Source organism: Indicator indicator (genome assembly GCF_027791375.1).
Source record: "Indicator indicator isolate 239-I01 chromosome Z unlocalized genomic scaffold, UM_Iind_1.1 iindZ_random_scaffold_45, whole genome shotgun sequence".
Lineage (NCBI taxonomy): Eukaryota > Metazoa > Chordata > Aves > Piciformes > Indicatoridae > Indicator > Indicator indicator.
Genome location: NW_026539138.1, coordinates 390,101 through 413,100, shown reverse-complemented (window position 1 = coordinate 413,100; position 23,000 = coordinate 390,101). Strand labels below are relative to the sequence as shown.

At 40.1% G+C, this 23,000-nt stretch overlaps 1 protein-coding gene across 1 annotated transcript in view; it reads left to right on the top strand.

The window, feature by feature from the left end:
* UNC13B (unc-13 homolog B) overlaps window positions 1-23,000 on the top strand; it is a 192,728-nt gene that overhangs the window by 6,104 nt on the left and 163,624 nt on the right. The window contains exons 3-4 of the mRNA XM_054398324.1: window positions 7,458-7,528; window positions 10,590-10,647. Coding sequence (XP_054254299.1) covers window positions 7,458-7,528; window positions 10,590-10,647 — 129 coding nt within the window. The remainder of the gene's footprint in view (window positions 1-7,457; window positions 7,529-10,589; window positions 10,648-23,000) is intronic.

The window sequence follows — 23,000 nt, the reverse complement described above, 5'->3', positions numbered from 1 at the left end:
CTTTGCCTGTTGCTTGTCTTTTGCTGCCAAGCCCTGGGGCAATGTGAGCTATTTGTATCATGATCTAAGTGCAGGTGGAGCATTCATGCACCTGCTGGCATTTGGCCAGCAACTGTCAGGATTGGCCATCTGTTGTGGAAAAGAAATTTAGGTCATCTGTTAGTCCCATGCCCACCTTCCAGATGCAAGGGAGGATGCATGCTTTGGCCCTGCAGCACTGCAATCAATACAAATTGTGTCTGGATCTCGGAGTGTACTGTTGTGAGTGCACAGTTCTGGGGATGGTGCAATTCACGGTGAGTGCAGTGTTCTGTAAAGGCACTGCTCTTTAGTTACAGTTAAGTGTGTAAAGGGGAAAAGGTATCTGACATCTCAACTGTCTTGACAATTAAGGTGTCTAATGTTGGTTTGAAGCCATCCCTCTTCATGGAAATGTCCTGATAATGCACTGCTACTGTCACCCTGTCAGTGGGGAGTTTGTAACTGTAATTGCTCATTATGTAAGAGGAGGTAGAACTCACCTGACTTCCTTGTGAGGTGTTTAGGGCTTCTGGGAAGGAGAGAACACAGCACAAGTAGCTGACGGCAAGGTTTGTAGCTGCTGCCTTCTTATCTAAGTTCATTCTGACATAGTTGTTTGCAAACTGTCTCTGCTTTAAAAGAAATCGAGTTCCGATCACTCCCGGTGTATTCAGAGAGTATCCAAAAGGGGAATTTTCTTTCTTCTGCAATTCAGGTTTTGCAATGCATTGAATTTTGTGATTTAATTTTGTGATTTAATTTTGTTTCAACTATAGGGAAACAGACTCCCTGTAAGCCATTATGTGTCAGAGAATCTGCGTTTAAAAACATAAAAATTTTAAGGTAATAGTGTATTTTCTCCCTAGTACTATACTCAGGGCTCTTCATTGGTTTTAGTTGTTGGGGTTTTTTAAGTTCTATTTTAAAATGTGGTATTCTATAGCACACAGAATTCTGAGAAGCAGGGTTTAATGCAGAAGCCTGAAAACATTAAGCAAACAAGTTCTTTGTTACTCTTCTTTTTTAACAAAATTGATAGCTTAAGGCATATTTATTACTTGTTCCTTTGCTTACTATTCCAAATACAGAAGTAACGGGAGCTCTATACTCCTGTATTGAAGGGTTTTTTATTTTAAAGTTTGGAAAATTGTCTGTTTTGTATGTCCAGGACAAAAAATGGGTTTGTCATTTAGCTCTCTTAAGGCTTCTGCTGCTCTTCACTTGAAGAGTGCTGCAGTTTTTCTTTGATCTTCTTTATTTTTAGCCCGTCCTGCCATGGCAAAGTCAGAAGCAGGTTGAAAAGCAGTAGGGACCAGGAGCGTGGAATATTGCTCTAAAAAAAATAGTATCTGCCCATATCATCTTTTTCTAGTGTTGCTTTCCCACATGCTGTGACACAGTGTCTCATGCCATCACCTCTGGGATGGAGAGTGACCCTGCAAGATGGATTAGGCTCTGTATCCTTGCAATATTGTCTCTGTCAGGGTACTTCTAGCAGTTCTGTGAGACTTGGAGGGATGCATGGAGGTAGCTCAGCTCTGCATCTCTCCTGATGGATTTGTAAGATCACTTTCTCTTTAAATGGAGAGCAGCAGTAGGAACTCCTGGTTCCCTGTGTGTTAATACTGTGTTCTTCTATGAGTTGGGAACTGTTGCTTTAAACCTACGCAAAGAACTAAATGGACCTCCGACCTGCTGTGAAAGTTCTCCAGACAGCAGCTCTGTTGCTGTAGAGGTAATGCTTTAATAACAGCCTGATTGGAGTGACGCTCAGGAACATTGTGTATCACCTTTTGTTTCCCAGGTGAAGATCTCCTGGCTATTGTAGATACACCAGAACTGGACCAATATGTGTGCTCATGTAGAACTTGTGCTGCTTTCCAAGTCTGGTAAAACATAGCTGTCTGGGATAGCAGGTTTAAATAAATAGTGTGTTCTTCTCTTTGGCTGTGCTTCTGTCCTTCTGGCTGCTCTGTTTCATTTAGGTTAGATGATGCACACAGATGCCAGTACCTCTGGTTATTGAGTTCATCTGTTTGAAGTGTTGCGTTGTACTTAGGTGGAGCTTGAGAAGTTTTTAAGGGATTGTAAATGAGAATAAATAAAATTGAAAACCAAAAATGCTGAAGTCCTAGTTGTAAAACATGATTGTATATGAAAAGAGATTTAGGAACTGGCTTGTTGTTTGCACTATATTTATCCTGGATTAGTTTGCTGCTTCTGCTTCCACCTGATATGTTTGGGATTCTTCTTCCCTGTCTTCTCCTGGTATTCTGGAGACTGACAACAACTAAAGCTGAAATAAATGCAGAACGTGCTGGTGCTGCTAGAGGTGTTACATGATGATGGCAGCTTAGAGACGTTTGTTTGGGTTTTTTTTTAGCTCTTTTTAAGTGTTTACCAGGCATGGACTTGGGAAACAGTCATTTCCCAGCGGAGGCTGGTGAGAGTTTAGTCTTTGCTTCTAGTGATATAAAATAACCTTTCCTGAAATCATTCAGGAGTTAAATTTTGTTAGTTCCCAGATTTCTGATGGGATAAAGAACATCTGTGATGGCCTTAATAGATCCTTAGTATGTCCCATTTCATGTTCCAGATGCAGTTCTTGCATAATGTTCAGTACTGTTAATATGACATTAGACTATGGTATGTAGGAGAGGGAGCAGCTCTGTGGGCCCTTCTGCAGTGAACATCTGTATATGATGGACTGTGGTGCTGGGGGCAAGATGTTCTCTCTCAGCCCTATATTCTTAAATGTTCAGTCTTGCAGAAACAGAATGGCTGAAAATCCTCTTCTATGAAAGTGCAGCAAAGCGTGAGCATTTGAAGTGTGAAGTGTTAGAGTTGATATTAACCCCTAGGGTTCAAAGCATTTTTATGCTTGGTAGTCTTAAAAAAGGCAATAAACTGCCTTTCTGATGGGAGGAAGTGGTTGTTAGTGAAGACAGGCTGGAGCAGCTTTTTCCACTGATCATAGCTGTTTCTTCTCAGGAAGGGGAGACAGCTTTTCTTCTTGGTTGGTTTAGAAAATTTGCTCTTGGGGAGAAGACAGTCTTGCCATTACTTTCTTGTTTCACTAGATGTGTGCTGGCACAGACTTTCAAAGATGCTGCTTTTCAGTTGTGAAATTGTGCTGTTGAAAAGTGCAGTGGCTATGTACAAGTCCCTCACAGGATGGAGTACTGAAAAATGCTTTTGGCTTCCAAGCTACAGCAGTTTGGGTCTCTGCCAGGCTGTTTCTAGTAGATAGTTGAAGTGAAAATGTTTTTAGTGTTCTCACCACTCCCAGACTAGGAGCATGCTGATCTGCATTCAGCCATCAGGTGGAGTAAATGTACTTTGTTGTTTTATTGTATAAGGAACTGTACAAGAAAGAAATATGCGAAGTAAGAACTTGTGAAGAATCTTGTAACTCTGGAAAGTGAGGAAATTTGGTCTGGGAAGAGAGGAAGCCAGGTGAAGGCTTATAGTGAAGTGGGGAAAGAGGATGTGTCACTTCTACTCCCCACACTTTGATGACCTAGGGCGTGCCCCAGCACAAGCACTTGCTACCTGGGAAAAAACTGAAATGGCACAAGGTTGTGTACAAGGAGTAGAGCAAGGACCATCAAACCTGAGGTGAAGAAAAAGCTTTAGGTCTGAAACTTGGAGTTATTGCCAAGGTAGACATCTTCAAATAGAATACTGCAACATGTAGGTGTCTGCAAAGGTCTAACCATGAGCGGTCTGTATAGATAGAGCAAATTCTGTTCTGGCTCCTTCCTCAGCCTGGTAAGTCTGTACTGCTATGTCCCCTTGTCTATGGTGGTACAGTGTACCCAGGCATCAGGGACCAGGGAGCACTGGTAGGTCTTAATTGCTGTGAGCAGCCTCACCTGGGACCTCCACCCACAACCTGATAGGTGTCCATCAGGCAGGCAGCGCTCAGCCTGCACTCTGAAGTGATGCTATAGGAGTTACTGGTTGTGCACTTCAGCCACAGACATGTCTGTGTCTGCTTGTGGACTGTATAGATCTAGGCTGAGGTGATCCAGGCCCAGACTGACTTCCTGGCTTGACTTCAGACCTGCCTTGTCAGCATGGACCTGCTTGTTGATCTGGGCTCCTGGCTGAACCTCTTCATGGCTTGCCCTGCTCACCTTGCTCATGAGCAGTAGAATGAGGCCCTAGCTGACAAGTCCTCTGCCCTGCCAAAGACGGAATCTCTCTTGTCTGCCTTCCCTTAGGGAGGAGCTGTCATTGCTCCCTGACGTCAGAAACCAAGACAAGACGAGAAGTTTCAGCTTCCAGCTGAAGATGGCAGTAGGAGAAAGAATAGCAGAAGCCTCAAAAGCTACTGAACATATCTGCCTATCTTCTGTCCTTATTCAGCAGTTTTGTTTCACTGACACATGGCCTTGCTCCTCTTCCTTACTAAGCATGATGTCAGCAGAGTCCTGAGCTGACATCAGATGGCCTCTGTTTGGACTAGTTCAACTTTTTGTGTGGCAAGCAAAAGTTAATTTAGCAGAGTACCTTGCACTTGTAATCAAAACTGAGCAGTGATGTAGAAGCTGGCCAGTGGACATGGCCTTGCAAGCAGTCAGTCTGTGGTCTCTGTGCTAGGGATTTCTGTTCTCTGCATTCCAGAGAACCAGCTTCAACAGAAACAGCTGACTGAGGCAAGAGAAAAACGGGTGATGAAACTGAAAAATAGCTATAAACTGCTTTCTGGAAACAAAATAGAGAATTCTGTCTCATTGGGCATTTCTTCTTCTGAGCTTGTAACTTGGCTCAGCTTCATAGGCCAGCTCTTTCATATTTAAAGTTTGCTGTGCGGTAACTGTGCTGCCATTATTATTGCTGGCAAGACTTTCTCTAAGATCAAGAAGATGTTCTTAAAGCAGACAGTATCTAGACAGGAATAGATTTTTATCTCTGACTTGCATAATGGCGCTGTTTCAATAGAATAATAGCATTCCTGCACTGAAAATCTGGTAGCCCTGTTTATGAAATGGGCACCTTACATACAAGATAGGAACAACAGCTTGAACAGATAAATGGTGCTGCTTGATGCCTGTGCATACTGCTATACTGTGGTCTGTGGGATAGCACTGGAGCCTCCCCTGAGACACCTGCAGTTTCTGTCATGTTGATGATAATCCTTTGCTTCATCCCTCACAGATATTTTTTGGTTTTAATTTCAGGTTCTAGAGTTGAGTTTGTTTTGACTCTGGCCTCTAGTCCTCAGTTCATGAATTTTTCTTTGCCTTTTAGAGAAGCAATGGCTTTCAAAGACAAAGCTGCATAAGTTTTGCTTTAATGTTTGGATTACTTCAGGTCCTTGTTAGTGTTTGTCCTCCTAAATTTCATCAGGTTGCATGCTGATAGCCCTTCCTTTATTTGATGTCTTCTTGCTAGATCAGTTCTGTCCAGACTTCCTTTGAATGATATCCCTAATTTCTGTGGACCTCATTTAATAGATCTGTGCAGCTGTGATCCACAGCCATGATGTTCAAAAGCATGTATAATTTTCTACAGCTCCTGTTGTTGTGGAAGACTCTCTCATGCTTGTTTTACTTTGCTTTCCAGTAGCATATAACAACAAAGAAAGGTACTCTGCATCAGAAAGAACAACTAGCTCTGGGTATTATGGTTAAAATAAACTCCCTTCAGGCAAGGGGAAATACGTTGCCTTTTTTCTGCTAAATGCTGGTTTTCTAGAACCAGGTGCTAAGTTCCCAGTTCTCTAAAACTTCCTCAAGTTAGGAACCTGTTTTATCCCCCTTGTCTAGGTGAGACTAGGTGCATAAAACTACAGTGGTGTTTGTTATGAAGATGTAGACATTAATTCAGTCCAAGAAAATACCTGCTTCAGAGACTTCAAATTCCACTAAATCTGAGTTGTTCCTTGTTCTTACTGAAAACTGTTCATGTTTAGTATACTGACCACTACCACTATTACCTCCAGATGTTTTGAAGTCACTGACTTCTTAAAATGATGGTTTGTGTGGCTGAGAGTATGGAAAAGCAATACCTGGTCATTTCTGAAAGCATTGTAGGTCCCAATGGAATGCTCACCTGCCAATAAATCTTATTCTTGTTTTTTCACAAGTGGGAATGGATGTAACTTTTAGAACCACCTTCTCCCATTCTTGCCTGTGCATAGCTTGGCAGATCATTGCGCTATATTCAAGGGATACAGCTCACTCCACAAAAACAAGCTTATTAGGTGTAAACTCTTTGACTCCTAATGAGAGACCTGAGAGTGTGAAGAGTTACAAGAGATGGGAAGAGTCACTAAACTGTTCTTATCTTCATTTGTTGGCTTGCATGGTTGGTGATATCTAGCCACAGCAGTCCCTTCCTGTGTGAGCTTAAAATTTTCTGTGTTGGTGCAGTTTTGGACCATGAATAGCCAAATTTCAGAAGTTACTACAGTCAGGGGCATGTTGAGTGGCTAAAAAAACCTTGATTTCCGCCCCCCCCTCTTTCCAGTGATATGGTATCCCCCCATATCTAAGTTATTTACTTAATTTTGGATTGTGGGCCTGCTGCTTTGTGTTTCCGTGGGTGGTTTGCCCTGGTGCCGTGCACCTTGTGCTGTATTCCTTAAGCACACTTTGTATCTAACTTGCCTTGTGTTAAGCTTTCCACAGCAGTTCATCCATACCTCCAAGGTTGAGCTTTGAAAAATGAAATTTTGAGTGGCAGAAATCTCTGTTCCTTGCAAGCCGCTAGGATGCTATATTACTTCAAAGTGTGAAGTAGAAAACAGTTACAAAGCAAAGGTGATAATGCTTGCTCCTTGCTGTCAGTCATCAATGTGGTAAATCTTCTAGAAGGTAAAAGGGTGGTTGTGATTCATTTCACAATGAAATTGCAGTGTGGTTTAAAAATAGGAATGTGCTTTCATGTGAATATGACTGCCTATAACACTGTTACCTCAAAAGATTTGGCTTACTACCTGCAAAATTAAACAAGAGACTATTTCTTTTTTGTACTGAATTTGTGTAACACCAGATATGTAAGTAAGATGAGCTATTCAAAAGCAGCCTGTGTTCTCTTGAGATTGTTGAAGTCTCCAGAAGAGGCTTTTGGTCTTGCTATATGTTATCAAGCTTATAGCAAGTCTATTAATGTCATCGTGAAATGGCTCTTCATAAAACTAATACTTTAATTAAATCTGAACCAGTCTGTCTTGCCCTTTCCTACCTTTGTGCAGTGTGCTTTTGGTTAATCAGCTTTAAACAAGAAAGCGACTTAAGCCCTTCAACTGTGTTAGTATTTGTATGCTTATTATCTACTTGAGTGCTGACATAAGACTATCACTTAAGAGTTATGTGTGGGTTTTTTTGTGGTGTGATCTTGGAGTACTCTTACTGTTTTAATGCTGCTGGTGATAAATGCAAAGCTACCTGTTTAATAAGATGATGTGACTTACTGTTTTGGTATAGATATTCCTGAAGAAGAGGCCAGATATTGGACCAGAAAATTAGAACAAATAAATTCGCTGGGAGATGATGAGGTAAATATCTGCATTGAAAGATGACTGTAGCCCTGAATGCCTTAACTTTTTTTTGTTCTTTGTATCGGATCCCTGTGATTACAGTAACTGCTGAATGTTTATCAATTTCAAGTTTCCATGAACTGTTTACAGAACTGTTCTATGAAGCTACTGCTAATGTCTCTGCATGCTGGAAGTGCTTGAATAGTGAGAACTGTTTTGTTGATGTGCATACATTCAAAGGAAAGATAATACCATGCGTTACCTCAGAAGAGAGTGAAACTGGTTTTGTTTCGTTTGTGAAATCAAGTCAAAAAAGACATTTTGGCTGTTTCTGGGAAGAAGACAAAGCAATGTATTGAATCTTTCTTGGAACTGAGCTGTTAGCTGTATCCTAATACAGTTGTTAAAAGGCTCAGATTACATGAATCTTGTAAAACCTGCTAGCTATGGCTGTGGATTGCTGTTTTTTTTCTAGTATGTACTTGGCTAAACAGCTATAAACGAAAAGTTACTTTTTTTTAAGAGAGACTGTTACATGAAACTTTTTTTTTTAATAGTTCCATACTGTTTGCAAAGTACAATTTGACATATTAATGCCTATTCCAGAAGTTTGGCATTTAAAAAAAGCCCAAAACATTCACATGCTGTTGATGCTGACATCCTTGAGTAGGAGCATGGTGCTTGCTTAAATGCTTGTTGGATCTTTTTCAGTAGCAAGATAACTTGCAAAATGATCTGCCAATGACTTTAGGCAGTTTTTGTTCTGGGATCCTTCATCTATTCTTTTCTGCCACTTATGTGAGTTGTGCAGTTTACTGTGCAGATAAAGAAAAATAAGGTGGGTTTTCTTTTTATTTGAGGACAGACCACTATTTGGGAGGCTAAAAGCATAGCTGCTTGAGGACAACCTCTCCTGACTTTCTAAAAGCTTGAGAACCTCTTAGAATGATGAAAAGTGTTTTGGCTGTCAGTGATCCATGCTGTGGTGCCTCCTGCTCCTGTGGACTGCAGCAGTGCTCTGTACTAGGTACTTCAGAGAAGCATAGCTGCCCTCTAGTGCCTCACTGAACTGGTACTTGGTGAAAGACATCCTGAGCTTTGTGAGAGGCCCCTTTTCCTGCAGTGTGCCATCCACCTGCAGGCCAAGTGCATGCTTTTATCAAACACTAGTGACAAAATTATATCTCTGTATTTGTGGCCTAATGTTCTCAAATTCGTTATGGATGTTCCCTGTTGCAAGTGAGAAAATGAAAAAAAAAAAAGAATGTCCCTGCTGGACCTGACTTAAGATTCATGTTGTCCCATGTCTGACAGGAGCCCATAACGGGGAGAGTATCTTGCTTACTTATTCCACTAATTTGCAGTCACTTGTAGCTCAGGAACCTCTGGAGCCAGAGGCAGTATCTTTGTGTTTAACAGCACTTGATGATTTTTTCTTGTGTGTATGTCAGTTGCCTTTTGGACCCACGGAGGTCAGTTATGTTGCACCAAAGGAATTCAGCACCTTAATTGTGCACAGACTGAAGAAATATCTATTTGGCTTTGAGGAAGCAAACCCTGTGTTCTGAAACAATCTGGAGATGGGTTTCTTTGGAGAAACTGTGTGACTGACCTTCATTCATTCTCTTTGTGACACTCAGCTTTATGGACCTCACCTTCTTGCATGGCTTTTGGGCTGCAAAAGCCCATTCTGCCGTTTTGTGCCTCTGTCTTTTCTGTGCATGAAGTTCAGCCATCTCTGTTTGAGACAATGGGTGAACAGCCTAAGTTTGCACAGCAGTATTTAAGAGGCAGGTTCATTTGTAGTTCATATGGTGTCATAAAAATGCTTTCCAGTTTCTGTTCCTACAAACACTTCGTAGTCAATTTTCTGTTGGGGACAGTTTATAGCTGTTGGGCTGATGTCTTAAAAAAAAAAAACAAATTGCTGCCATTTTTTGATCTCTTGAGTATCATAATTCAGAATGCTGTCCTGTGCTGCTGAAATGCTCATCAACAAACTTGCTTTCACCATTTTGTCAGCCAGTCAGTGCTGTGAGGTCCTGCAGTTCTTGGTTTTACAATCCTGATTAACCCAGTGAGTTGGCAGTTTGCTGATAGGACTAAACACCTTTCAGGATCCCTTGTGCGTTTTAAGTAGCACTGATTGGAAGATACCCACAGGGTAAGTCTGCAGGTTGTCACCTTCCATGTAGTGAACTGGTCATTAATCCTTACCAAATCCAAGGAGAGGCTGTCTGGTGGCCTTGTTTTGCACAAATTGCTTCACCAAGTTGCTAAGGTTGCCACTTCCTTTGTCGTCAGACTATTTTTTTTTTTTTTTTTTTTTTTTTCCTCCCCCCATAGCAAAGATTGTTCTCATTATTTTGCTCAATTGCCTAATTTCCTCATATCTCTGTGTAATACAGTACAGAGGAGAATAAGAAAATAAAAACACTGGCATCCCTCTAAGAAACACTTTGATGCTGTAGCAAACATGTCTGTACAAAATCACAGCTGGCTAATGGAAATATCTATATTTTATAATTCAGTATTAAATGAGATGAAAAATTCTTTGCTCTGGATGTACAGTCAGTCATGGGGATTGTTTGTAAATGCTGGCTGGGCAAACATTGTGTTACTACCCTGCCTGGCACACTAGTAATCTAACTGTTTCAGTTTGGTATTGCAGTGTTGCAGTGAGTTTTGAACTGTTGAAGTCCTACCTGGGTGTCTAAATATAAATAGTCTTGCACTCAGTTCTGAGCTCACCATCACAGTGACTTTGTGATGCGGAGAATAAGATCTTTCAAATGTCTGCTTTGAGGTCTCACAATGGAGAACAGGGCTGTGCTTGCAGTAAAGCAGACTTCACCTTCAGCAGATGTGCACTTTGTAACAACGGGTTTTGGTGTGACAAAAAAAAGTAGACTTCTGGGAGTGTGTTTGCCTATAGACATTGAGGAGAATATTTAATGCTTGGGTACTGCCAGGGATGTTTTCTTTTACGTGGCATGCTGTTTCATCAGGCTGCCATTTGCTTTCTCATCAATTTGTGTTCCTCTATTTATTTATTTGTTTTTCTTCTCTTCTCTTTTAGTATTCCTTTCAGGAGGAAGTTCAGAAGAAACCATTGCCCAGTGCTGCCTCCCAGTGTTGTAAGTTAGAATTCATTTCTTAGTATTTTTTCTTTTCAATGTACTTTATTTCTTTCCTTCTCAGGTTAGTTACCACACAATGGTATGTCTGAAAAATATTGTCTTATTAGAAGTACTTAAATCTCCAGGAAGTCAATAACTTTTGGCAGTTACGGAAAACCTGTGCCCCTCAAAATGTTGGTCTAAAGCTTCAGACATAACGTCTTGAATATTATTTTTATGACTTTTCAATGAAATTTTAAGGGGAGGAGAATAGATGGACACAGGTAGTAGCCATTTAGAATGCTCCAGAGTTTTGTGTACTTGATGCCTAATTTCTTTTGATATTGCTTTTCAGTGATGTGGTGATGAATGAAAAATATTTTTACTAATTTCTGCTTATCTCATCTTGCATTTTTTTTATGCTCCTGAAAGCATGGATAGAAAAATAACCTAGGACAATACTGTACCTGCAGAATTAGTTTTCTGAAACACTGCTTTTGATGTTCAATAGATGGAAGCTCAACAGTGTCTCTTTTGAGTGTCTTATCTACTCTTGGCAACAATAATTAGAAAATTCAAGTCTCATAATTTAAACAAATCTTTTATCCTCTACTTCAAATCCTGTAATATGTGCATCTTACATGTTGCAGGCAGTTTATCCATTAGGCTGATTGTAGGATCTCTGCAAAACTGTTAAGATTAGGAAATATTAATGAATGTTTACCTTTCTTGAGTAGAATTAATTTATTTTGTTGTTATGTTATCACTATTTTCAACAAAACATGGATCTTAACCTAGGAAGTCTGAATGTGTTGTGTAGCTGGAACATGCACAAAGCTGTATGAAAGTATTCTGGAAGCAGTAGCCCAAGTAATACCAAATGTGTCCTCACTTTTTTTTTTTTTTAATTGAGTGTTTGTAAAGAATAAAACTTTTTTGGTTAATTTGTTTTTAAGCAGTCAGAAGGGTATAATTGGTTTGTAAAGCCTACAAATAGGAAGCATTGTTAGAGAAATTGGACAAGGTCTTATTAGCATAGTATACAGAAGCTATAGTGTCAAAAGATCAAAGGAAAACAGTCTGGTGGGAACCGTCCAAGAAATGAATGTGTTGTTTGTTGGAATGACTTTCCTGGCTATGCGTTCTGGACATTGCTTTTGTTTGAGAGAGGCTGCCTCAATTGACTGTTCTAAGCATTAGGAGGTATGGGTGAATTAGGAGGAATGCTTCTGTGTAGGGAAGGAGCTGCAGCTCTTCCCACAGCGTGGTACTTTTACATCCTCGAGCACCTGTAGCCCATCTCTTTCCTGGAGAACTGACTCAGCTCTTGTAAATAACCACAGGAAAGAGTAGAACTGCAGCTGCCCTTTTTGTGTGCCTGTTAACAACCTGCGAGGGAAGAGTGACCTTTAACAGTAATTAATTGAAGGCCTCTGGTTTGAACAATTAATATCACATAGGAATGAATCATTTATGGGATCAGAATGCTTAGAATTGATGTTAAATATTTCATAGCAGTATGTGGTTAATACAAGAAATTTCTAGTAATTCCATGAAGCTTTTGGCACCACATGTACTTTTGATTATTTACTGCCTGCAAGTACCCAGTATCTGTGAATATCTGTTTACATGGACAAATATAAAATAGACATTTAATATAGAAGTACATTTGAAAAATGAACTCTTCCTGCATCATTCTGTGCATTAAGAATTGTAAACTTACCTGAATGTAGCATAATCATTTGGAACTCAAGAATGCAACCTAGAATATGCATTGATTTTTGTCTTTGTTGAAAGCTGACCTGACTTTTTAGATACGAGCAGGATGGGTGTCCTTCCCTAACCTATAACAAGTTGAGTACAGAGTGGTTTTACTTAACCATGTGGGTAAATAATTTGCTGATTTATTTTTAGATACAATAAAAATACCGCCTAGAACATTTGTAAGACTTGTCCACTTTTCCACTGCCATGTGTTAAATGAGATGTGTTTACTGCTGAAAGCAGGACATGATCAGATGGACAACAGGCTGAGTATCCAAGAAGGAGCAAAAAGCCTCCTCAGTGTGAGTAGGATTTGCCTTGTGAGAGTATCTTCCCAAATCCTAAAATCCACAAAATTATCTTAAAGCCTGATGCATTGTATAGCAAAAGTGTATTAAAACGCTTCCCATAGCTTTCATGTTGAGGCATGATGAAATAGCTGCACGTTCCACTGCTGTCCTGCTTCTTTGTTTGACTCTTCCATCCTCCTTCTTTTATCTAGAGAAATTCTGCCCCAACAGATAGGGTCAAGTTCACTACATAGAGAAATACATGTCTTTACATGTTAAAATTAGATTATGCTTCTGCCCTTTTCTGCTTCTGTATTTTCCATACATGCCTGTTTCCTTTCCCAAACCACACTTTTCTGATGACTGTGTCCCCATCTCCTGAATGGATGCTACTTACCTCCCCTAAGTAGAGAGGGGGAGAAGGGTGTAGCAGGATGTGAGAGGAGAAAGCTAGGCCATGTCTGAAAGCCAACATCTGAACTGTGAGTGTGTCACGTGTGGGCTGCTGCCTTGGCATGGTGCCATGGGAAATCTCAGCCCAGACTAGATGCTCTAATTTTTCTGGAGATTGTGTAGCTTTCAAGATCCCTTTCAGAGTCTCAGATACTGCTTTGTTCTTAGAAGTCTCTAACTCATGATTTTGGAAGTTTTGGCTAGACTTGGGATTCCTACATATTCTTAAATGAAGCAGGTGGTCTTGTACATGCAGTCTCTACTAAGCCCTGCTGATTTTGGCACTTCCTACCCTGTCCTTCATCATACTTAGTCATTTCATTTTTGCACCCAGGCTTATATGCTTCCCTATATATTTCCTCTGCCCCAGAAAGACCACATGCTTTCCATTGATTGATACAACTTCAGTGATCCCAAGGAATAAGCAAAGCAGTGGTGCTGCATATGGATCCACTTTTGTTTGCATTTCTGTTAAACGTGATCATAATTCTTAATTTCCTGGTACGTTATTGCTGGATAACTGCAGCATCCTCATGTATTATTTTTTTCACCCAGAGCCTGAAATTGAATGTAATTTTAAAAGAAAGAAAGCTTTTTGTTGCCTGGAAATTCACTCTAAATGAAGCTGCTTTAAAAGATTACTTTGTTATGTTGTCATTCATTGAGTCAATAAACTCAAAGTTATTTGTTGTGGTAGGTATAGATTTATTTTCCTTGTGTGCTCAAGATTATTTCTGGCAAGAAAAAAGTCCATTATAATCCATAAGTGAGTCACTCTGTCAGTATTTTAAGCATGGTTATGACTTGGAGCAGACAATGTGCAAACTGGGATGAGAAAAGTATTCTGTATCTTTGCAGAAAAGATTTGGCTAAGTTTATTTCAGCTACTGTAAATACTGTCCTATCCCTTTGCCAGGGAGTCAAAAAATCTTGAAGAAAGCAGGTTTGTTCAATGTGATTCTTGGAAAAGATTAAACTAAGTGCCAGAGAATCAATCAGTTATGTCTGTCCTCTTATCTTTAGTCATCTTTCTGAAAATGCTCCCTTCTTGGAATATATATTTTTTTTAATTCCACTTCCTTGAGTTGATAGTGTTGCTCTTTTCACAGTAAGACCCTGATAGACCACAGCACATGATAGCTCTCCCTTGAATGTATTTTGCTCTGTAAAATCTGTTTGTTTATGTTTTTGATTGCTTGTTTATGTGTGCTTTGTTGTTAGTTTGTGGTTGGTTTTTCTTTTGTTTGTTTTGTTGGGTTTGTGTGTTGATTGTTGGTTTTGGTTTTTAAATTTCATTCTGCTTCCCAGGAGAGGTAAATTTGTTGCTTGGCTTTGGGTTGTGAGTTTGTGCAACAAGGGCGAAAATAACTTTTCTGATACAGGGTTTTAATACAGCAGAAAGAAATAAAGCTAGGTGGTGTTTTTTCTGCTACTTCATCAGAGAGGAGGGAGCAAAACAGCAGAGCATCTCCTCCAGAAGAGTGAGGAGGAACTCTGAAGTGCTATCTGGAATGTGTGCACATGCATGTAGGAAAAAGTGCTGAAGCTTTGCTGCAGTTACACAGGCAACCATTTAACTATTTAAAAGCTGGCAAAATGTTGTATACACATTATAGGAATGGATGTCATTTGATCCCAGATGAATTTATTGTATTGAGCCTTCTTTGCCATTAATATTTGAGGAAATCTATTGCTTCAAAATGTGTAAGGCAAAATTCTGTTAATACCTACACATTCACTGCTATTTCAAAAGTACCAAAGGCTGACTTGGAAAGGTTTCATTCCTGATATCCATTAGTTGTATTTTTAAGACCCACTGATGCGTCTGAAAGGCTTGTATCCTCCTCTACACAGAATGACTAATGCTGAGGTTATGGTGCTTTCCATGGCACTGCCGAGGGGTTTTATCTGCTAAAAAGCCAGGTGACTACCTTCCCTGCCCCTGTCTCTCCAGCAAGCCCTGGTAGTATCCGTGCTGATTTTGTATTGAGTGTGCTGCACTGTGGATGTTGCCATCTTTACACTGGGGTTAATGTGCTACTGGGTTGGGACTATCAAACCCTGCTGCTAGGATTTCCACAGCACAGGTGGTGCAGTTCCAGAAGAATTGGTGGCACTGAGTGCACAGAGCTTGGTTGGCAGGATATGCATTGCAGCCAGTTTTCATGGAATGAAGTCACAGCCATCAAATTTGTGCACTCCTCTGAGCATGCCATCTTGTGCTGTCATTGAGTCATTTGGTTTATTCCAGTCAAAGATAGTGGCTTTCACTGGTGTTCAGCTGGGTGAGCAGACCCCATGGCAGCAAATGTGTTGAAATGACATCCTATTAGGAGATTCAAATTTGTTTTTTCTACTTTGACAACAATACATCCAAAAATAATCTGCTATACCAGGCTCTCAAAGCTAGATAGCATCAAAATCCTTTTAAGCAAAGCCACAACTCAACCATCTTAAGTGTTTGTAGAGGTATGTGGTCTGTGTCTGTTATAGTACTGTGGCAAGCAGCATAGTTGCATGTGATTGCTGGGAGGTGATACAGCTCTCCTGGTTGTAGAGATGTACACAATCAGTCTAGATTTCTGATGTGTGCTTTATTCTTCTGTTTGCTAGCTTGCTTCTGCACTTAGAAGCAACAGAGGTCAGAGCTACCTATGACATCTCTATACCAGGCCAATTTCGGAAGAGCAAGGAAAAGCTTAATGATTATTTTACCCTTCTCAAGGGTAAGATTGTGCTGCAGCTACTGAAAAGCTTTAGTGCAAATAAAACTACTACTGGCCACAGTGCAAACAGTTAATCTTACAGCAGTCCTCAAAAAATATCCAGTGTAAGAGTAATTCAGAACAGGGCGCATGGATGACTTCTTTTTAAATTAAGGTAGAAGCGAAGCCATTGTACGAACTGTTTCGTGGTAGTTTGCTGATGAGTTGGGAAAGCGAGTTCTGTAGCATCTGCTTCTGGGTGACTGGCAGCTCCTGTTCCTCCTTGTTTAGGATAAATCTCATTTGGAGACTTGTATTTTTGTGTCCTTGTGGTACTGACCATCAGGGCTGGCTGAAGGCATGATATATCTGCTCAAAGGAATGTGAATTCAAGGTCTTGCTCTAGAAGGCCTGTCTGTTTTTTTAGGATGAAGCTGCTGCCTTAGGACTATCTATGTTTAAGGAGAAGTTCTCAGCAAATGGAATTTAAAAGTAAGGGCTGTATTAGAAGATTATACTGCTGAACTCTAAAGGAGAACAAACCTGTGGCTTTGCTGTTGATCCTGAAAGTATACTTTTTTGTTTTCCTAAAACACATGTTGTATTCTGAAAGCTGTTGACAAAGAAATAAAGCTTTGACTTTTAAATAGGCCCCAAACCTAAAGCTCTCCCTGAACTGCTGCACACTAACACTGACATGGCTTTCTATAAGCAGTGATCAAAAAAAGTAAATGCTTGGTTAATCACTGGGCTTAATAATTTGTTTAGTGCTTTTCACGAATGCCTTTTTTTTTTTTTTTCTTCTCACTGCTGGAAATTTTTTATAGACCTCTGAAACTTTATTAGTCATCCTTTAATGTCATAGTAATAATAGAAAGTTATTTGAATTTTGTTGCCACGGTGGAATGTAACCTTTTTAAAAATTGAAGATTTTAAGCTGATAGAAAAATTACCATTTAACTTTATACACAAGCCATAAATACGTGTCTTTGAGCTATGAGGATTGTACTCCAAGTCCAAGGCTGAAAATCAGAAGGAAAAATGGAACCAAATCTTTTATCTCAGCTGTTGTATAATGTTATGTTCCTTTTTGCTTCTATGCATGTAGGTCATATTAGGTGATCCACTATAATCCAAAATTTTATCTCATAAGTAGTAATTGAAAACTTACCTTGTTTCTTGTTCTTGTATCTCTTTGCTAAACGGAAATTGGTAGCCTGTGAATTTTTAAGAGGAGATAGCTGTCTCACGTATGACTGCAGTGATAGACAAGGGCCATGAAGATAATCAGAGAGTGGAAACTCAATGATTTGATGGTGATATAAGCTCTGCTGCAATTCCCAGCTGTCAGTCTCGTTTTGTTTAGCTGTAGTACATAAAACTTCGTGGTCAGAAGGGCCGTTGCATTAAGTGAAATAAAATACTCAAGAGTTTTAGCATAGGTTGAATGCTAAACTAGAGTAAAACGTGGTGAAAAATAGGGAGTAGCGAGCACAGTACTCTGTCATTGTAGTCTAGTGTCTGTTGGTGTCTCTGTCAGCTCTTTCTAGCTCATTTTCCTCCCGTGCTTGTTCATCTCCCTTTGTGAAGAGGCCTTAGCCCTCATCTGTGGTGTTCCAAAACTGAACTGGAAATCATGTGAAGTATTGAAATTGCATGAAACCTTCTTGGTCACCCTTCTTTATTGAAAACTTGATTTTATTCTAACTATAGGAAAAAACTGTTTTGTATTTTAAAAGCTTATTCCATTAAAATACCATGTTTGATTTTGGTTAGTAGGTTGAATACTGGAAGAGTGTACGTTTTTATGGGATCTGTTATCTGTGTGCACTCTCAGGGTCTTAACCAGGAGAAAGGGCATTTATTACACCTAGAAGAATGAATTGACCAGCATCTTCTCAGCTCTGTGTTCTGTAAACAATACTTTATCAGCACCAAATAGAGTATAATTTCCTGAACCCTGTTTATTTTTATAAACTTGTTTAGATGCTCTCTCTTTGCCCAGCATGGGATATAACAGGAGGATTAAATAATTTATTGTTGTGATCATAAGGAGTGGACAGCAGTAAATGATGATGTTCTGAAAGGGATAGTAGGTCTCAGGCATGCTGGAACCTGTAAACAGAAATGAAACAAAATGGCATGCAGGCAATCAAATTAGACTGCATCAAAAATTTGGAATATTCTGCTTTTCTGCAGTTGATCCAGCCTTGACAGTGTGAAGTAGGGAGGAGGAGTTCCTCCTTGAATAGTTGCAATATTGAGACACAGAATGAGCATATGTTATGTTCAGCTAACTGTGGGAATTTAGATGTGTTAACGACAAGAATGTTGCTTCCAAGGCACCAAGCTGCTGGCATCTCTTAGTCCTTAATTGGAGGTTTATATGAAACCTCATTTTCTGACTACTGAAACTTATGAATACAAAATAATGTGATAACCAAGACACACACTGTTGATATTTAAGAGCACACAAAGTAACTAGACTGACTTGTCTGTGTCATCTATTCCAGTGTTAATCTGTGTTGTTGTTGTATGTTTTTAGAATTACAACTTTCCATTTTTTCTGTGTGGACTTCTTGGTGCTTTCAGTTCCAGTCTGTACAGGCTTAAATTTGTTCCCAGAGGTGGTCTGGAGGGGATTTTTTTCCTTAACAAATTGAGGTTATCCATATTATTTTTATGAAGCAGAAAAACAACTTGAAAAGGCTAAAAAGGAATTCTGTTTTCATTAACATTCAAAATATCAAGGCTGTCAGCCCAGGTCCTCTGTGATTATGCTGAAGGACCGAGATATATACTGTTAGCTCCTGAATCTCAAATGAAGCAGCATATGTGTTGAATCTTTAATAAATTCATCTTTTATCCAAAATGTTAGATGCTGAAGTGAAGTGGGTGTTAGTGAAAACAAACAAAAGTTGGAGTTTTGAGATTCTGGCTGAAAATCCCTTACTCTTTGTTACCTCATCCCTTTCTGTTCCCACAGCATTGCCTTCCCAGTTTGCCTGGTTATAGGGTACCTTGGTTAGCCAGGACCCATCTTCTCAATGCGGGAAAATTTGCAGGGTAAGGAGTTGGTGCCCAAAGGCAGCTGCTCTTCTCTTCGGTCTTGCCTTGCTTAGCATTGGCTGCTGTTTGTCTTAGGCATGGAAATAAGTCTATAATCTGCTGTTACGGGGTTTTTACACTGTTCATAAGCAACTCGATAGCAGTAGGGTAGGCAGGTAAGTAGGTGGCTCAAGGATATCACTGTCAGTTTGAAGGCTCTTGTCTTTGTGAGGCGGTTCTGTTTCTTCTTTGAGAGCAGAACTTGTATCTGCAGGTCTTGTTTCTAGCAAGAAGCGGTTTTCTTCTTAATCCAGTTTGAAAGTGTGAGTAGTGACGTGCCAGCCATTGAACTGTTTGCTGTCAAAGAAACAAGGACTAGAAGCAGTCTGAGCTGGTTTCAGGGATCAGGCTTTCACTTTTCACTTAAAGAACCACCTAGTCCCTCTGGGCAAATTACAGTGATTTGTGCTGAGGTTTGCGCAGAGGCTGTCTGGGAGTTTAATTTTTAGGAAAAGGTTCAGGACAGGTAAGCTTCATTTCCTTCATTTTGGAAATTTGTGGTATCTTCTGATATTTCTTTCCCAGTTGCTTTGGCATGTTAGATGGGCGTTCTTTTGTGTGCAATGACACACGGGTTTAACAGCACATAGTCTGAGTGCAATAATGTGCCACTGCAGAGTTTTTCTGTATCTTTAATAGCAGTCCATGTTGCAAATGCCAAAACGTTACCTTCCTTTGCTGCTTAATTTTTATCTGAGACAAGAACCTTTTGATAGAAGGAGTTGCTGAGGTCGATATCCCATGTGTTAGTAGCTTGAGATTTTCAAGAGTGAGGTACATATAAGCTGCTGTTGGGTATGCAGTAATAGGAAATTGTCTTACCTGTAAAGTCAATGATTTATTACAGCCAATTAAAGCTTGGTGCAGAGTTATATTGATTTCTTGCTCTTTTTCTTCAGCGCTCTCCCCATACCATTCTTCCATGCACCTTCTCTCCCTGCCTATTGTTTCCATAGCCTTTCTTCTGGTTGTCTCCTCTTCTCCATTTGCTGCATGTGCTTTACTTCTGTTTTCCAGGTTTGTGAGTATTCCTCTTCTCTCCTTTTGCTCTGTTAAACCCATGGAATGCTTAATGATGAGCTTTTAGTTGTTTAAAAAAAAAAAAAAAAAAAGGCCTGGGATGAGTGCACCATCAGCAAGTCTGCAGATGACACCAAGCTGAGTGGTGCTTTCCATGTACTAGAGGGTCAGGATGTCATCCAGAAGCTGGACAAGCTGGAGAAATGGGCCCAGGTGAACCTCAACAAGAAGACCTAGTAGAGGGTCCTGCACCTGGCCCACAACAATCCTCATTTTCAATACACATTGTGGGATGAGGTGATAGAAAGCAGCCCTGCAGAACAGGACTTGGGAGTGCTGGTGGATGAGAAGCTGGACATGAGCCAATGGTGTGTACTTGCAGCCCAGAAGGCAAGTTGCATCCTGGGCTGCATCAAAAGAAGGGTGTCCAGCAGATCCAGAGAGGTGATTCTGCCTCCACTCTGGTGAGACCTTGCCTGGAGTACTGCGTCCTGGTCTGATGCCCTTTACACAAGAAGGACGTGGACCTGATGGAGCAGGTTCAGAGGAGGGCCACACAAATGATCAGAGGGCAGGGGCACCTCTCCTGTGAGGACAGGCTGAGGGGACTGGGCTTGTTCAGCCTGGAGAAGACTCCAGGGATACCTAATAGTGGCCTTCCAGTACCTAAGGGGGCCTCCAAGAAGGCTGGACAGGGACTGTTTACAGAGGCCTGGAATGATAGGACAAGGAGCAATGTCTTCAAACTAGAGAAGAGTAGATTTAGGCTGGACATTAGAAGAAAGTTCTATTCCATGAGGGTAGTGGAAGACTGGAACATGTTGCCCAGGGGAGGTAGTTGAGGCCTCATTCTTGAAGATATTCAGGCTCAAAAGTGCTCAGGGCAACCTGTTCTAATGGAGGATGTCCCTGCTCACTGCAGGGGGATTGGACTAGATGACCTTTGGAGGTCCCAACCCAAACCATTATATGATAGCCCTGTGGTCAGGGCCATGTAAGCTCTGGCTGGTGGATCCTGGTAGGTTTCTGATGAGTGTATCTTCATCTTGCCAGCACAGCTGGTTCAGATGCATTGTCCAAGTGGTGGCCTGTCATCCTTGCTGCTGTGGACCAGAGATGCAGTATTCTTAGTGTCTCAGACTGTAGTCTGCTGGTGCTCAACTGTATGGACCTGAGTTTTTCTCACTTCTTAAGTTCTGTAAACAAGAAAAAAATGTTATTATTATAAATAGTGAAGGAATAACCCTTTTATAATCCATGGAAACTGCATATATTCAACATTATACCAGTTTAATATGGGACTTCATTAAAATAAGGAGTTTTTTTTTTTTCCATGGACATACTTGGTCAGAGCTGCTTTGTTCAAAGCAAACGTATTTGTGTTACTTTGTAGGAGTTGGAGGGGAACGACCTGTAAGATTACAAACATGCCACTTAAACTTGAGATATGGCTATATCTGTGCATAGCTTGGGGACTAAACCCTTAAGAAGCCAAGGTACTTACTGGGGACAGTTGCTGCTTATTTAAGTACCATTCTGATGGTGTGTTTTTTGGTTTTTTCTTTCTTTTTTGGACAATAATGTATTTTTTCAGAACTCTTTTTGCAATGTTTGCTAAAAGCAAGAACAAGTGTTTTCTAACTTGGTAAGCTTTGTTAGCAAGGGCAGGGGAAGGGACTTGCTGAATTCTCTGAGCTGTGTCTCTCTTGGAAGTGTGTGCCTGGCTAGTAGCTAGATAGAAGGCTGACAGCCAGGACAAAAAGCTCCTGCTTGTTCTGTGTCTTCATATGAAAGATTTATTACCTGCTGCATTTACACATCAACACTTCTGTAAACTTCACTTTTTTCAAGTTTCTTTTTTCCTTTTTTATACACATCTTCTGCTATAAATGCTGATTTTTTTGGGAAGCTTTTCTTGGAGTTGGTAGTTGTGTGCACGCTTCCAAGGTGCTTGAGAGTTTAATGTATGCATGTAGTTTGCATACTGGGTGTGACTTTGGGGTGATAAGGTGGATATGGAGAAGTAATGACTGTCTCCAACTTGCAGTTTAGCTTTAGGATGAATTTGCTGTCACCTTTAATTTTAGCATGGAGGGATTTGACATGCTGTTGTAGAATTAACTTGTGACTGGTTTTATCCGTAGGATGCTGTGACAGTTCTTGAGTTTTTAACCAGTGTGTGTGCTTTCATTATCGGGGTAACTTTGTTCTGGAAAAGGGGCAGAAGTGAAAATGTGAAGCAGCTTTTGCTACTTGATATGTACAGTTCAGCCTAGAATCACATACTGCTCTTAATTGAACCTTGGTTTCTGGGATATTTTGTCTGTAATCCTGGTAGTGTGTGTACTAGTGAAAAACAGGGTTTAACTGCTCTTGCTAAGTAGTGTTGATAAGTATTTTGACTACTTGTGTTAATAAAAGTGTGATTGCTTAGTAGTTTCTAGAATTTACAGTGATCTTAATCTTCAGAATATCTTATAAACAAATTGGAGAGTGAAGAGTAAGCCCACAAAGAAATTTAATGTTGTATTTATTAAAAGAAAATTCTCTTAAAGTTTGAAGCTTGTAGTCTGTAAAGATTTAAAAAAATATATGAAAAGTATACTTGTGGTTTGTTTTTCCTAAGCATTCTTTTTCCATTCCTATTCTTTGCTGCCATTTGTGTTTCATGCAGGCAACTGGAGTTATTTCGGATGGGGAGAGCAGCTGAGTACGTAACAGTTTGATTTCTTGCAAGTTTTCTGTTCCTGCAGCATGCTCCAGTATGAGGAAAGTGGAAATATTCATGCATATAAAAAACTTGTACCATTGTATTTTCCTTTACTTTCACTGAATCTTCATATTTGTGTGGATGGCTGGCTGTTCGTTTTTTCACATTTAGCTTTGTTTTGGCAACGTTTTAAATTAGTTGCTTGTGCTTTCTACTGGAATTTTGAGAATAAGGTGGTGGAATTGGCCTACAGTTCTTTCCCTGTAAAAGTAATTCTGATTTTCTGCTTGTATGTGTCTTTTGTGTTGGTCTTCATACTCAT